The sequence below is a fragment of the Halichoerus grypus genome, chromosome 6, assembly GCF_964656455.1.
Source record: "Halichoerus grypus chromosome 6, mHalGry1.hap1.1, whole genome shotgun sequence".
Taxonomy (NCBI): Eukaryota; Metazoa; Chordata; class Mammalia; order Carnivora; family Phocidae; genus Halichoerus; species Halichoerus grypus.
In genome coordinates, this window is record NC_135717.1 from 99,982,963 (window position 1) to 99,997,642 (window position 14,680).

Consider the following 14,680-nt stretch of genomic DNA (forward strand, 5'->3'; position numbering starts at 1 on the left):
AGGTAGCCACCTGCAAGCCAAGGAGAGGGATCTTGGGCTTCTATCTCCAGAACTGTGATAAAATAATTTGCTGTTGGTTAAACCACCTAGTCTATGGTATTTTGTGATGGCAGCCTGAGCAGACAAATACAATGTCTCTCTTTACTTGATGTCCCAGAATCCAGGCCAAACACAGGATTGGGATACTATGCAAATAATGGTGCTTACACCATTTTCACCAAAAGTGTATAAGAGAATACTGAGAGATAAACTGAAGCAAGGTTATGAATATTTAATTTATTACATGAGAATTTATGGTAACTTATTTTTCCAAGTTTTTTTTAAATTTTTTATTGTTATGTTAATCCCCATACATTACATCATTAGTTTTAGATGTAGTGTTCCATGATTCATTGTTTGTGCATAACACCCAGTGCTCCATGCAGAACGTGCCCTCCTCAATACCCATCCCCAGGCTAACCCATCCTCCCACCACCCTCCCCTCTAGAACCGTCAGTTTGTTTTTCAGAGTCCATCGTCTCTCATGGTTCGTCTACCCCTCCGATTTCCCCCCATTCATTCTTCCCCTCCTGCTATCTTCTTTTTTTTTTCCTTAACATATATTGCATTATTTGTTTCAGAGGTACAGATCTGAGATTCAACAGTCTTGCACAATTCACAGCGCTTACCAGAGCACATACCCTCCCCAGTGTCTATCACCCAGTCACCCCATCCCTCCCACCCCACCCCCCACTCCAGCAACCCTCAGTTTGTTTCCTGAGATTAAGAATTCCTCATATCAGTGAGGTCATACGATACATGTTTTTCTCTGTTTGACTTATTTCGCTCAGCATAATACCCTCCAGTTCCATCCATGTCGTTGCAAATGGCAAGATCTCATTCTTTTTGATGGCTGCATAATATTCCATTGTATATATATACCACTTCTTCTTTATCCATTCATCTGTCGATGAACATCTTGGCTCTTTCCACAGTTTGGCTATTGTGGACATTGCTGCTATAAACATTGGGGTGCACGTACCCTTTCGGATCCCTACTTTTGTATCTTTGGGTAAATACCCAGTAGTGCAATTGCTGGATCATATGGTAGCTCTATTTTAAACTTTTTGAGGAACCTCCATATTGTTTTCCAGAGTGGCTGCACCAGCTTGCATTCCCACCAACAGTGTAGGAATCCCCTTTCTCTGCAACCCCGCCAACATCTGTCATTTCCTGACTTGTTAATTTTAGCCATTCTGACTGGTGTGAGGTGGTATCTCACTGAGGTTTTGATTTGGATTTCCCTGATGCCGAGCGATGGGGAGCACTTTTTCATGTGTCTGTTGGCCATTTGGATGTCTTCTTTGGAAAAATGTCTGTTCATGTCTTCTGCCCATTTCTTGATTGGATTCTTTGTTCTTTGGGTGTTGAGTTTGATAAGTTCTTTATAGATTTTGGATACTAGCCCTTTATCTGATATGCCATTTGCAAATATCTTCTCCCATTCTGTTGGTTGTCTTTTGGTTTTGTTGACTGCTTCCTTTGCTGTGCAAAAGCTGTTTATCTTGATGAAGTCCCAATAGTTCATTCTTTCCCTTGCTTCCCTTGCCTTTGGCGATGTTTCTAGGAAGAAGTTGCTGTGGCTGAGGTCGAAGAGGTTGCTGCCTATGTTCTCCTTTAGGATTTTGATGGACTCCTGTCTCACATTGAGGTCTTTCAACCATTTGGAGTCTATTTTTGTGTGTGGTGTAAGGAAATGGTCCAGTTTCATTCTTCTGCATGTGGCTATCCAATTTTCCCAACACCTATTTTTCCAAGTTTTATTGAGTATTATTTTGATATTAAGACCCATTTGATATTAAGACCCATTGATATTAAGACCCAGTATGTATTAGATAATACATAATCACTAAAAATAACAACTTTTACCTGGAAGCCATGCTTTTAAAAAGAGTAATATTGGTAGGGAATTGTAAAGTAAAGCCTGGTCCCCAACTAGAACTTGATGTTTTTAACCATATTCTATTTGTGTTACTACATATATTAAAAATTATAATTTAGAAAATGGTAAGCCATTGCATACTCATTGTACCTGTAACTTTTCAATAATATTTCTATAATCCCAAGCAGGCCCTCCAAGAGCCTCCTTGAAGCGTGGTCCAGAGCGAGCGGATAGTCTCCAACCCATGGCTGCTCTCTGCACCATATTGGAATGGCTCTTCAGGAAAAGGGTATTAACTTGGCTGTCCAAATCCACCGGAATGGCAATCCCACGATTCTTTGCTGAAAAAGAAAGAATTAAAATATTTTTCTCTTACTATGACTACAGCTTCTTACACATTACTGAAATAATCTTATAAACAGAAAAAAGAAAAAAGAAAAACCATAACTTCTGTGATGTAATGACCAGTATGGTGACTATACTTAACAATCCTGTATCATCTATTTGAAATTTGCTAAGAGAATAAATATTAAAAGTTCTCACCACAAGAAAAAAATTGTAACTATGTGAGGTGATGGATGTTAACTAAATTTATTGTGGTAATCATTTTGCTATATATGCATATATCAAGTTATTATGTTGTACACCTTAAATTAATACAATGTTATATGTCACTTATATCTCAATAAAACAGAAAAAAATCAAATCTTTAAACTCTGCCATTAATTGTTTTCTATAACTACAAAAGCTTTTAACCTGAAAGCATTTCAATTCTTAAGACTAATTATTAAAGTGAGCTCATTAAACATTCAAGACCTTATTTGATTCTTGATGATTAATGTTTGAAATTCACTTCATACAGCATCAATATAGAAAACAGTGTAAAACAGCCATGTGAATTTGTGTTTTCCCAGCTGCCAAGAAAAATAAGAAAGCAGACAGAAAACACATGATAAAATCCTGCCTGTCTATTAATTAGTATAATTGATGTGTATGTGTGTATGCACACACATAGGCACACACAAAATTTCAGGTAGCAAAACAGCTGAGAGAAGAAATAAAAACTTGAATAGTATAAAAAAATCTGTATTTGAAGAGGGCACATTGTACATGTCCTTCTTCCCCAAATTCACTGAAACATATATTTTATCAGACTTATATCATAGTACTGAAAAAATGAGAATGCTTGCCATAAGGAAAACAAAAACGTTGAGGCATTTTTGCAAGCAGAGTGAAGACAGGATTAGTCTATCAGAGAAGGAAGAGGACAGACATTGCTCTATAAGAGATAAGAGTTAGAAAAGGTCTTCCTTAGAAGAGAGTCAACCAACACCAAGAGTGGTAATGGGGGGTAGGGGAATTATCTGGGCAACTCATTAAAGAACAGCATGTGCATAGCTGGGAAGTTAAGGTCCTCTCCGCTCTGACTAGCATAAACAGAGCAATTAGCAACAGCAGTTTTTATCCAGAGGATAAAGTTAGGGAATTATAGAAAGGAACTCTCATGGAAGTGAAATACCTACCTGGAGAGAATGCCAAATGAAGGTGTCAGGACTGGACAGAGAAGCAGAATAGAGCTTGAAGTAACTCCAGAGATCTTCATCAAATAAGAAGTAGAAGAGGGAAGAGAGAAGAAGCAGCTCCAGCAGAAAGAAAAAATATTCAAGACTCTAACCCCGGAGCAAAGCTCTCATATTATAACACTTGTTAGTATTCTCAGCTGGTCTTCTGCTTCACACACACACACACCCCCCAAAGGAAAGCCTGTATATCATTTATTCAGCCCCTCACCCAGAACTCTGGGTCAGATCCGTCATTTATACAAGAATGCTAGTAGAGAAACAGACCCTCAAAACTGCTGTGGATCCAATGCAGTCATTATAGACCTTTATAACCATGAACACACCACCAAGAATCATAGGGGAAACTAAAAGCATTAAGAATAACTGGCCCCAGTGAAAACAGAAATGATTCAGGGAAGAACAGAAAATATTTAAATAATCTGATTATCATCCTCAGAAAATGTGGGTATATACTACTCCCCCCAAACTCCCCCAAAATCAGAAAAAGAAAGAAATTTTGGAAATTAAAATATAATTGCACAAATAAACATTTCAAAATGGCTGAAAAAGAAAAGGATAAGAATAAAGACCAAGTTGATAATCTGGGAAAGTCAAAGAATCTTCTAGAACATAAAGCATAAAAGATCAAAAAGGAGTATGAAAGAGAGAGAATATGAAAGAGAAAGAGTCATCCAGGAAGTCAAATATCTAAAATATATAAGTTTCAGAAAGAAAGATCAGAGACAATGGAAGGGAAGAAATTATTAAGAAAATAATAAACAACAATTTACTTGATCTGAAGAAAGATGTGTGTCTTCAAACTGAAAGGACCCACTGTGTATAAAACAGGATTAAATAAGCATATTGACCATATTCTGGTAAAAACAGACAATGCTATCATGGGTTGAGTCGTGCCACCAAAAATATATGTTCAAGTCTAAATCATAGATACCTGTGAATGTGACCTTATTTGGAAATACGGTCTTTGCAAATGTATTCAAGTTAAGATGAGGTCATACTAAATTAGGGTGGGCCCTTATCCAATACAACTGGTGTCCTTATAAGAAAGGGGTAAGGGAAGCAGAGACACACAGAGGGAAGAACACCATGTGAAGATCAAGGCAGAGACAGGATTTACTCAGCTTCAAGTCAAGGAATGCCAAGGACTGCCAGCAAACACCGGAAGTGAAGAGAAAAGCATGGGGTCTCAGAGAGTATGGGGCCACTGACACCTTGATTACAGACTTCTAGCCTCCAAAATTGTGAAGTAGAAAATTTCTATTATTGTAAGCCACCTCGTTCAGGAAATTTGTTATGGTTGCCCTACAAAACTAATAGAAATGCCAACAGCCAAGAGAAAAACTAGGATTCCTATAGAAAAGAGACGGGCACCAAACTTCTCACCATCAATACTGTATGCTAGAATCTGTAGAATAATATGTTTAAGAACTAATGGACAACAAATTTTGAAATTAGGAGTTTATACCCATCTAAACTGAAGATCACAAGTGATACCTGAATAAAAACATTTCAGAACATGTAAATCTGAGAATTTTTTCTGTAAACCCACTATGAAAATCACACACACACAAAAAAAAAGAGAGAGAGAGAAAGGAATGCAAGAAAATGTCAATGTGAATACAAGAAATCATGGCAACTGAGTATGAACCTGAAGAAGAGAATAAAGCAAGACACACGTGAAGGAAGATCCATTAGACGTTCCTGGTTAGGAAATTAGAAAAGTCTCAATATCATCACACTACATCTTTGTCTCTAATGGTTATAGAGCGAAAAATATTTACTTATCATAATATGGTAAGCTCTGATCACTGATTTTTAAATTTTTTAAATTTTATTATGTTATGTTAACCACCATACATTACATCATTAGTTTTTGATGTAGTGTTCCATGATTCATTGTTTACATAAAACACCCAGTGCTCCATTCAGTACATACCCTCTTTAATACCCATCACCAGGCTAACCCATCCCACCACTCCCCTCCCCTCTAGAACCCTCAGTTTGTTTCTCAGAGTCCATAGTCTCTCACGGTTCGTCTCCCCCTCTGATTTCCCCCCCTTCATTTTTCCCTTCCTACTATCTTCTTTTTTTTTTTTTTTAACATATAATGTATTATTTGTTTCAGAGGTACAGGTCTGTGATTCAACAGTCTTACACAATTCACAGCACTCACCATAGCACATACCCTCCCAATGTCTATCACCCAGCCACCCCAGCCCTCCCACCCCATACCACTCCAGCAACCCTCAGTTTGCTTCCTGAGATTAAGAATTCCTCATATCAGTAAGATCATATGACACATGTCTTTCTCTGATTGACTTATTTCGCTTAGCATAATACCCTCTAGTTTCACTCACGTCGTTGCAAATGGCAAGATTTCGGGGTTTTTTTTTTGTTTTTGTTTTTTTTTTTTTTTTTGATGGCTGCATAATATTCCATTGTGTGTGTGTGTGTGTGTGTGTGTGTGTGTGTGTGTGTGTGTAGATATATATACACACACATATATATATTTATATATATATATATATATACCACATCTTCTTTATCCATTCATCTGTTGATGGACATATCTTGGCTCTTTCCATAGTTTGGTTATTGTGGACATTGCTGCTATAAACATTGGAGTACAAGTACCCCTTCAGATCACTACATTTGTATCTTTGGGGTAAATACCCAGTAGTGCAATTCCTGGTTCGTATGGTAGCTCTATTTTGAACTTTTTGAGGAACCTCCATATTGTTTTCCAGAGTGGCTGCACCAGCTTGCATCCCCACCAACAGTGTGGGAGGGTTCCCCTTTCTCTGCATCCTTGCCAACATCTGTCATTTCCTGGCTTATTAATTTTAGCCATTCTGACTGGTGTGAGGTGGTATCTCATTGAGGTTTTGATTTGGATTTCCCTGATGCCGAGTGATGTTGAGAACTTTTTCATGTGTCTGTCAGCGATTTGGATGTCTTCTTTGCAAAAATGTCTGTTCATGTCTTCTGCCCACTTCTTGATTGGATTATTTATTCTTTGGGTGTTGAGTTTGATAAGTTCTTTATAGATTTTGGATACTAGCCCTTTATCTGGTATGTCATTTGCAAATATCTTCTCCCATTCTGTTGGTTGTCTTTTGGTTTTGTTGACTGCTTCCTTTGCTGTGCGAAAGCTGTTTATCTTGATGAAGTCCCAATAGTTCATTCTTTCCCTTGCTTCCCTTGCCTTTGGCGATGTTTCTAGGAAGAAGTTGCTGTGGCTGAGGTCGAAGAGGTTGCTAGCTGTGTTCTCCTTTAGGACTTTGATGGACTCCTGTCTCACATTGAGGTCTTTCAACCATTTGGAGTCTATTTTTGTGTATGGTGTAAGGAAATGGTCCAGTTTCATTCTTCTGCATGTGGCTGTCCAATTTTCCCAACACCATTTGTTGAAGAGACTGTCTTTTTTCCATTGGACATTCTTACCTGCTTTGTCGGAGATTAGTTGACCATAGAGTTGAGGGTCCATTTCTGGGCTCTCTATTCTTTTCCATTGATCTATGTGTCTGTTTTTGTGCCAGGACGATACTGTCCTGATGATTACATCTTTGTAGTAGAGCTTGAAGTCCGGAATTGTGATGCCACCAGCTTTGGTTTTCTTTTTCAAAATTCCTCTGGCTATTCGGGGTCTTTTCTGGTTCCATACAAATTTTAGGATTATTTGTTCCATTTCTTTGAAAAAAGTGGATGGTATTTTGATGGGGATTGCATTGAATGTGTAGATTGCTCTAGGTAGCATTCACATCTTCACAATATTTGTTCTTCCAATCCATGAGCATGGAACGTTTTTCCATTTCTTTGTGTCTTCCTCAATTTCTTTCATGAGTATTTTATAGTTTTCTGAGTACAGATCCTTTGCCTCTTTGGTTAGATTTATTCCTAGGTATCTTATGGTTTGGGGTGCAATTGTAAATGGGATCAACTCCTTAATTTCTCTTTCTTCTGTCTTCTTGTTGGTGTATAGGAATGTCATTGATTTCTGTGCATTGATTTTATATCCTGCTACTTTACGGAATTCCTGTATGAGTTCTAGCAGTTTTGGGGTGGAGTCTTTTGGGTTTTCCACATAAAGTATCATGTCATCTGCAAAGAGTGAGAGTTTGACTTCTTCTTTGCCGATTTGGATGCCTTTTATTTCTTTTTGTTGTCTGACTGCTGTGGCTAGGACTTCTAATACTATGTTGAATAGCACTGGTGATAGTGGACATCCCTGCCATGTTCCTGACCTTAGGAGGAAAGCTCTCAGTTTTTCCCCATTGAGAATGATATTCACTGTGGGTTTTTCATAGATGGCTTTCATGATATTGAGGTATATCCCTCTATCCCTATACTCTGAAGAGTTTTACTCAAGAAAGGATGCTGTACTTTGTCAAATGCTTTTTCTGCAACTATTGAGAAGATCATATGGTTCTTGTTCTTTCTTCTATTAATGTATTGTATCACATTGATTGATTTGCATATGTTGAACCAACCTTGCAGCCCAGGGATAAATCCCACTTGGTCGTGGTGAATAATCCTTTTAAGGTACTGTTGGATCCTATTGGCTAGTATTTTGGTGAGAATTTTTGCATCCATATTCATCAAGGATATTGGTCTGTAATTCTCCTTTTTGATGAGGTCTTTGTCTAATTTTGGGATCAAGGTAATGCTGGCCTCAAAAAATGAGTTTGGAAGTTTTCCTTCCATTTCTATTTTTTGGAACAGTTTCAGAAGAATAGGTATTAATTCTTCTTGAAATGTTTGGTAGAATTCCCCTGGGAAGCCATCTGGCCCTGGGCTCTTGTTTGTTGGGAGATTTTTGATAACTGCTTCAATTTCCTTAGTGGTTATGGGTCTGTTCAGGTTTTCTATTTCTTCCTGGTTCAGTTTTGGTAGTTAATACATCTCTAGGAATGCATCCATTTCTTCCAGGTTATCTAATTTGCTGGCATATAGTTGCTCATAATATGTTCTTATAATTGTTTGTATTTCTTTGGTGTTGGTTGTGATCTCTCCTCTTTCATTCATGAGTTTATTTATTTGGGTCATTTCTCTTTTCTTTTTGATAAGTCTGGCCAGGGTTTTATCAATCTTGTTAATTTTTTCAAAGAACCAGCTGCTAGTTTCGTTGATCTGTTCTACTGTTCTTTTGGTTTCTATTTTATTGATTTCTGCTCTGATCTTTACTATTTCTCTTCTCCTGCTGGGTTTAGGCTTTATTTGCTGTTCTTTCTCCAGCTCCTTTAGGTGTAGGGTTAGGTTGTGTATTTGAGACCTTTCTTGTTTCTTGAGAAAGGCCTGTATTGCTATATACTTTTCTCTTAGGACCACCATTGCTGCATCCCAAAGATTTTGAACAGTTGTGTTTTCATTTTCATTTGTTTCCATGAATTTTTTTAATTCTTCTTTAATTTCCTGGTTGACCCATTCATTCTTTAGTAGGATGCTCTTTAGCCTCCATGTATTTGAGTTCTTTCCGACTTTCCTCTTGTGATTGAATTCTAGTTTCAAAGCATTGTGGTCTGAAAATATGCAGGGAATGATCCCAATCTTTTGGTACCAGTTGAGACCTGATTTGTGACCTAGGATGTGATCTATTCTGGAGAATGTTCCATGGGCACTAAAGAAGAATGTGTATTCCATTGCATTGGGATGGAATATTCTGAATATGTCTGTGAAGTCCATTTGGTTCAGTGTGTCATTTAAAGTCTTTATTTCCTTGTTGATCTTTTGCTTACATGATCTGTCCATTTCAGTCAGGGGGGTGTTAAAGTCCCCCACTATTATTGTATTGCTGTCGATGTGTTTCTTTGCTTTTGTTATTAATTGCCTCATGTAACTGGCTGCTCCCATGTTAGGGGCATAGATATTTACAATTGTTAGATCTTCTTGTTGGATAGACCCTTTAAGTAGGATATAGTGTCCTTCCTCATCTCTTATTATAGACTTTGGTTTAAAATCTAATTTGTCTGATATAAGGATTGCCAGCTTTCTTTTGATGTCCATTAGCATGGTAAATGGTTTTCCACCCCCTCACTTTCAATCTGACGGTGTCTTTGGGTCTAAAATGAGTCTCTTGCAGACAGCATATCGATGGGTCTTGTTCTTTTATCCAATCTGATACTCTGTGTCTTTTGACTGGGGCATTTAGCCCATTTACATTCAGGGTAACTGTTGAAAGATATGAATTTAGTGCCATTGTACTGCCTGTAAGATGACTGTTACTGTATATTGTCTGTGTTCCTTTCTTGTCAATGTTACTTTTAGGCTCTCTTTGCTTAGAGAACCCCTTTCAATATTTCTTGTAGGGCTGGTTTCGTGTTTGCAAATTCTTTTAGTTTTTGTTTGTCCTGGAAGCTTTTTATCTCTCTTTCTATTTTCAATGACAGCCTAGCTGGATATAGTATTCTTGGTTGCATATTTTTCTCGTTTAGTGCTCTGAATATATCATGCCAGTCCTTTCTGGCCTGCCAGGTCTCTGTGGATAGGTCTGTTGCCAATCTACCATTGTAGGTTACAGATCTCTTGTCCCAAGCTGCTTTCAGGATTTTCTCTTTGTCTCTGAGACTTGTAAGTTTTACTCTTAGATGTTAGGATGTTGACTTATTTTTCTTGATTTTGAGGGGAGATCTCTGTGCCTCCTGGATTTTGATGCCTATTTCCTTCCCCAAATTAGGGAAGTTCTCTGCTATAATTTGCTCCAATATACCGTCTGCCCCTCTCTCTTTCTTCTTCTTCTGGGATCCCAATTATTCTAATATTGTTTCGTCTTATGGTCTCACTTATTTCTCGAATTCTCCCTTCATGATCCAGTAGTTGTTCATCTCTCTTTTTCTCAGCTTCTTTATTTTCCATCATTTGGTCTTCTATATCACTAATTCTCTCTTTGGCCTCATTTATCCTAGCAGTTAGAGCCTCCATTTTTAATTGCACCTCATTAATAGCCTTTTTGATTTCAACTTGGTTAGATTTTAGTTCTTTTATTTCTCCAGAAAGGGTTTCTTTAACAACTTCCATGCTTTTTTCAAGCCCAGCTAGTATCTTTAAAATCATGATTCTGAACTCTAGGTCTGACATCGTACTAATGTCCGTATTGAGTAGGTCCCTGGCAGTCAGTACTACCTCTTGTTCTTTGTGTTGAGGTGATTTTTTCCGTCTTGTCATTTTGTCCAGAAGAGAATAGATGAATGAGAGAGCAAAATGCTAACAGGGTAAGAATGTTCCCAGAAAATATACTCTGAACAAATCAGAAAAGACCTGAAACCAGGGGAAAAGAAAGGGAAAGAAAGAAAAAAGAAAAAGAAAAAGAAAAAGATAAAAACAAACAAAAACAGAACAAAACAAAAAAAACAGAATATAATCAAATATGATCAGGCTGGTGCATAGATCAGTGCCACACACTAGATTTTGGGTGTATTTTGGCCTGTTAGAAGAAAGTGCCTCCCAAAATTTTAAAGAAAGAAAAACTTATATGTGTACAAAAATAAGGGTTGATATGATGAAGGGATGGAATATGACTGTAAAGGTGAAAAATATAAAAAATCTTATAAAAGGAATTGTTAAGATAAGAAGTTGTTTGAAAAAAGAAAGAAGAGGATTTTTAAAAAAAAAGAAAGAAAAAGGGAGAGAATGGGATCAGGCAGGAGACTAGAACAAAGCCATACACTAGAGGTTTAGGGTATATTTTGATCTGTTAGAAGAAACTGTATCTCAAAATTTTAAAGAGAAAACAACTTATATATATATATGCCAAAAATAAGGGTAACTACTATGAAGGGATAGAATATGTCTCTAAAAATGAAAAATAAAAAAGATTTTTTAAAAAGGGATTGATAAGATGTTGGTTGAAAAAGGGAAAAAGAAAAATTTAAAAAAAATAGAAAAAGAAAATTAAAATATTAACTTTGAAAGACTAAAGAATCAGGGGGAAAAAAGCCATGAATTCTATGTGCAGTATTCCCCTAGCGCTGGAGCTCTACCATTCTCATTGATCGGTAAACTTGGTCTTGGCTGGCTGTTCTTGCTGATCTTCTGGGGGAGGGGCCTGTTGCCTTGGTTCCCAAACGTCTTTGCCGGAGGCGGAATTGCCCCGCCCTTGTCGGTTCTGGGCTAAGTAATCTGCTCCAGTTTGCTCTCGGGAGCTTTTGTTCCCTGCAAGCTTTCTGTACAGCTTTGGAGGATGAGAGTGAAAATGGCAGCCTCCCAATCTCCACCCCAGAAGAGCCGACAACTCCGGGCCCCACTCCTCAGTGCGCCCCCAGAGAAAAGCAGTCAGTCACTCCCGTCTCCCCAGTCTCCAGCCGCACTCCGGGCTCACCTGGCCTGTGACTGAGCGTTTCTATCTCTGGCACCCGACTTGGTGTGGAGTCTCCAAACCCAGCAGATCCCTGCGGTGCGCTCCCCGCCGCTCCTCCCGGGGGAGGAAGGGGAGTCTCCCCGGATCTGCCGCTTGTTGGGTCCCTGCTGGAGGAGCAGTGGCCCGACTGTGACGCGGATCATGGTTTATGGCAACCCCGAGCTGAGAGCCTGCGCCTCCGCTCCGTCTCTGCAGTCGGCTTCCCCGCTCCCATACCTGGGAGCTCTGCTGCACTCAGACACCCCTGGTCTTTCTGTGACCCCGAGGGTCCTGAGACCACACTGTCCCGTGAAGGTTCCACCCCCCACTTAGCCACTGGAGCGATGTCCCTCTGCAGAACCGACTTCTAAAAGTTCTGATTTTGTGCCCCGTGGCTCTATCACTTGCCAGTAGCGGCTAAGGGAGGCCCCCTCCCCCACCGTCTATCTTCCCGAATATCTTCTCCGCACATCCTACCTTCCAGAAAGTGGTCGCTTTTCTGTTCAGAGAGTTGCTGCTATTCTTTTCTTCAATCTCCTGTTGAGTTTGTAGGTGTTCAGAATGGTTTGATCCCTATCTAGCTGAATTCCTGGGACCAGACGAAATTTAGGTCTCCTACTCCTCCACCATCTTGCTCCTCCCCCTGAATGATCTGATTTTTAAATTTTATTATCCTATAAAAGATTTCATTATATTTCCAAATAGAATACAAGTTTCAGAAATCATAACAACATAAAACCAATAATCTACTAAGCAATAATTAGAACACAGAGTGGGAGAGAATAGGTCAAAATGAAGGCAATATGTTAAGTTCCTTATTTTTCAGTGTGGAAATACAGATATTATTTACAGCTGTTAAGTCAAAACACAGAAATGTAAGGATATTATTTAAAGTTATCATGATAGTCCCTGGAAGACCTTTTTTTTAAAAAAAGATTTTATTTATTTTTTTGAGAGGAGAGAGAGAGGGAGGGAGAGAGGATGAGTAGGGGGAGGGGCAGAGGCGGAGGGAGAAGCAGATTCCCCACTGAGCAGGGAGCCCGATGCAGGACTCCATCCAAAGATGCTGGGATCATGACCTGAGTGGAAGGCAGACACTGAACCGACTGAGCCACCCAGGCACCCCTGGAAGACTTTTTTTAATGAATGAAACTGGGAAAGGAAGAAAAGAGAGAAAGAGAATCCGGCTTGCTTCATATAATGAAAGGAGAACAATGACAGTAGTCAGTACTAGTTCTGCTGGTGAAAATTCCCCGAAGTTGAAAGATACTTTAAAACTACTTTGAAAACAGATAATTTTAGCTACCAACACAAAAAGTTACCAATTTAATAAACAAGAGCTCTAGCTGAAATTTAAGGAAATAATAAAGCTGTAAGATAACCCTAAACAATCAATTGCACCGCTGCCCAGATTTCCCTAGTCAATGTTCTCCTATATTCATTGTAAATGTCCCTTTTCCAAAGCATACACAATCTCTGTTTATGTCCGTCACACACAGCGGTGGAGCAACTCCACCCCATTTCCAGCTGAAGGACAGACGGCCTCGGCACTGCCAAGCTGCACATATTTTTATAAATACTCAATCCTGCACCACGATCAAATCCTGGCGAGACTTTGATCCCTTTCTGGCTGCTTCACACATAAGCTGGGCTCGCTCTGAACACTCAAAAGTCAAACAGAAGACAATGCTGTTGTATGTTACTTTCTAAGCAACGAAGAAACAAAAACGTATAAACTTCAATGTTCCTCAATATATATTACAACCAAGTTTACACTAACACTTAAAAAAAATTGAGGAGGGGATTGGGATTGATCTCCCCTTTAGGAATCAGGTGCATTAGACACAACTGACCATCAACTAAGTGTTGTTGCTATGAATAGAACTGACACAAAGAAGGACTCAATGAATATTTTTCTAATGACACCGGTGGAGATTCAGTCCAATGGCAGGACCTCTGTTAGTCTCGGCAGTGCAGGCTTCTAATTAGCTAGCCATCTCAGGGAGAATCACACCCACCCCAGATGTTTCTTCCGCTACTCCACTAGGGCCAACAGCTCGGACACACCAGGCTCAGGAGAATTCACTATCCCAAACTTTGTCAAAAGGGTTTTGTTTGTTTGTTTGTTTGTTTGTTTACTTTCCCCAAATTGTACTACTTTAATGGGTATTTTCTAGTCTCCTACCCTAGCACAAATTGTGCATTATAAATTTACGGAGTAAAATAAAAGCTCTTTACTTTCTCCTGCCTAAGGTAAACTCCAGCCAAGGCCTAAATCACAATTTCTAAGTCAGAAAAGAAAATGAACTCTGCAACTGGGGAAAAGAGAATTCGAGTTAAAATAAGACAGCTGTGGAAATGATAAAAATTTTTCAAACAATTATAAAAATATAATCCCTTTAAAGGTATGGCTTGAAAAAAATTCTCTGCACCATCAAAATATTATAAATATTAATTCAAAAGCAAAGCTGACAATGCTAATTAGCTTTCCATATATTGTTTAAAAATTAAAGCAGAAAGGAACATTGTGATGAGGAAAAGAATTAATTCATCTCACAAAAACAATAACTAGAATATTTTTCAAATGCAACCAAAAATATAATCCAAACTTAGCTTACTTTTATTAAATTAGGAAAATTCTGGTATATACAGTACAGTATAGTGCAATGTGAACTAGGATGTATTTGGGGATTGCTGGTTATTCCCTGCCCCCCCCCATTAAGAAAGAACTAATGAATTTACTACAGCAGTCATTCTTCTGGCCTGTAGCAATAATTCCAACTGTGTGCTTTAGAGGAAAGAGTCACATTAAAGTTTAAAACATTTAAAAAAGAAATGTTCCTG

At 38.5% G+C, this 14,680-nt stretch overlaps 1 protein-coding gene across 7 annotated transcripts in view; it reads right to left on the minus strand.

Annotated features, from left to right (window-relative positions):
* ITPR2 (inositol 1,4,5-trisphosphate receptor type 2) overlaps positions 1-14,680 on the minus strand; it is a 494,379-nt gene that overhangs the window by 225,750 nt on the left and 253,949 nt on the right. For all 7 annotated transcript variants that reach the window (XM_036080194.2, XM_078075789.1, XM_078075790.1 and 4 more), the window contains one exon: positions 2,072-2,262. In XM_036080194.2, the coding sequence (XP_035936087.2) occupies positions 2,072-2,262 (191 nt within the window). The remainder of the gene's footprint in view (positions 1-2,071; positions 2,263-14,680) is intronic.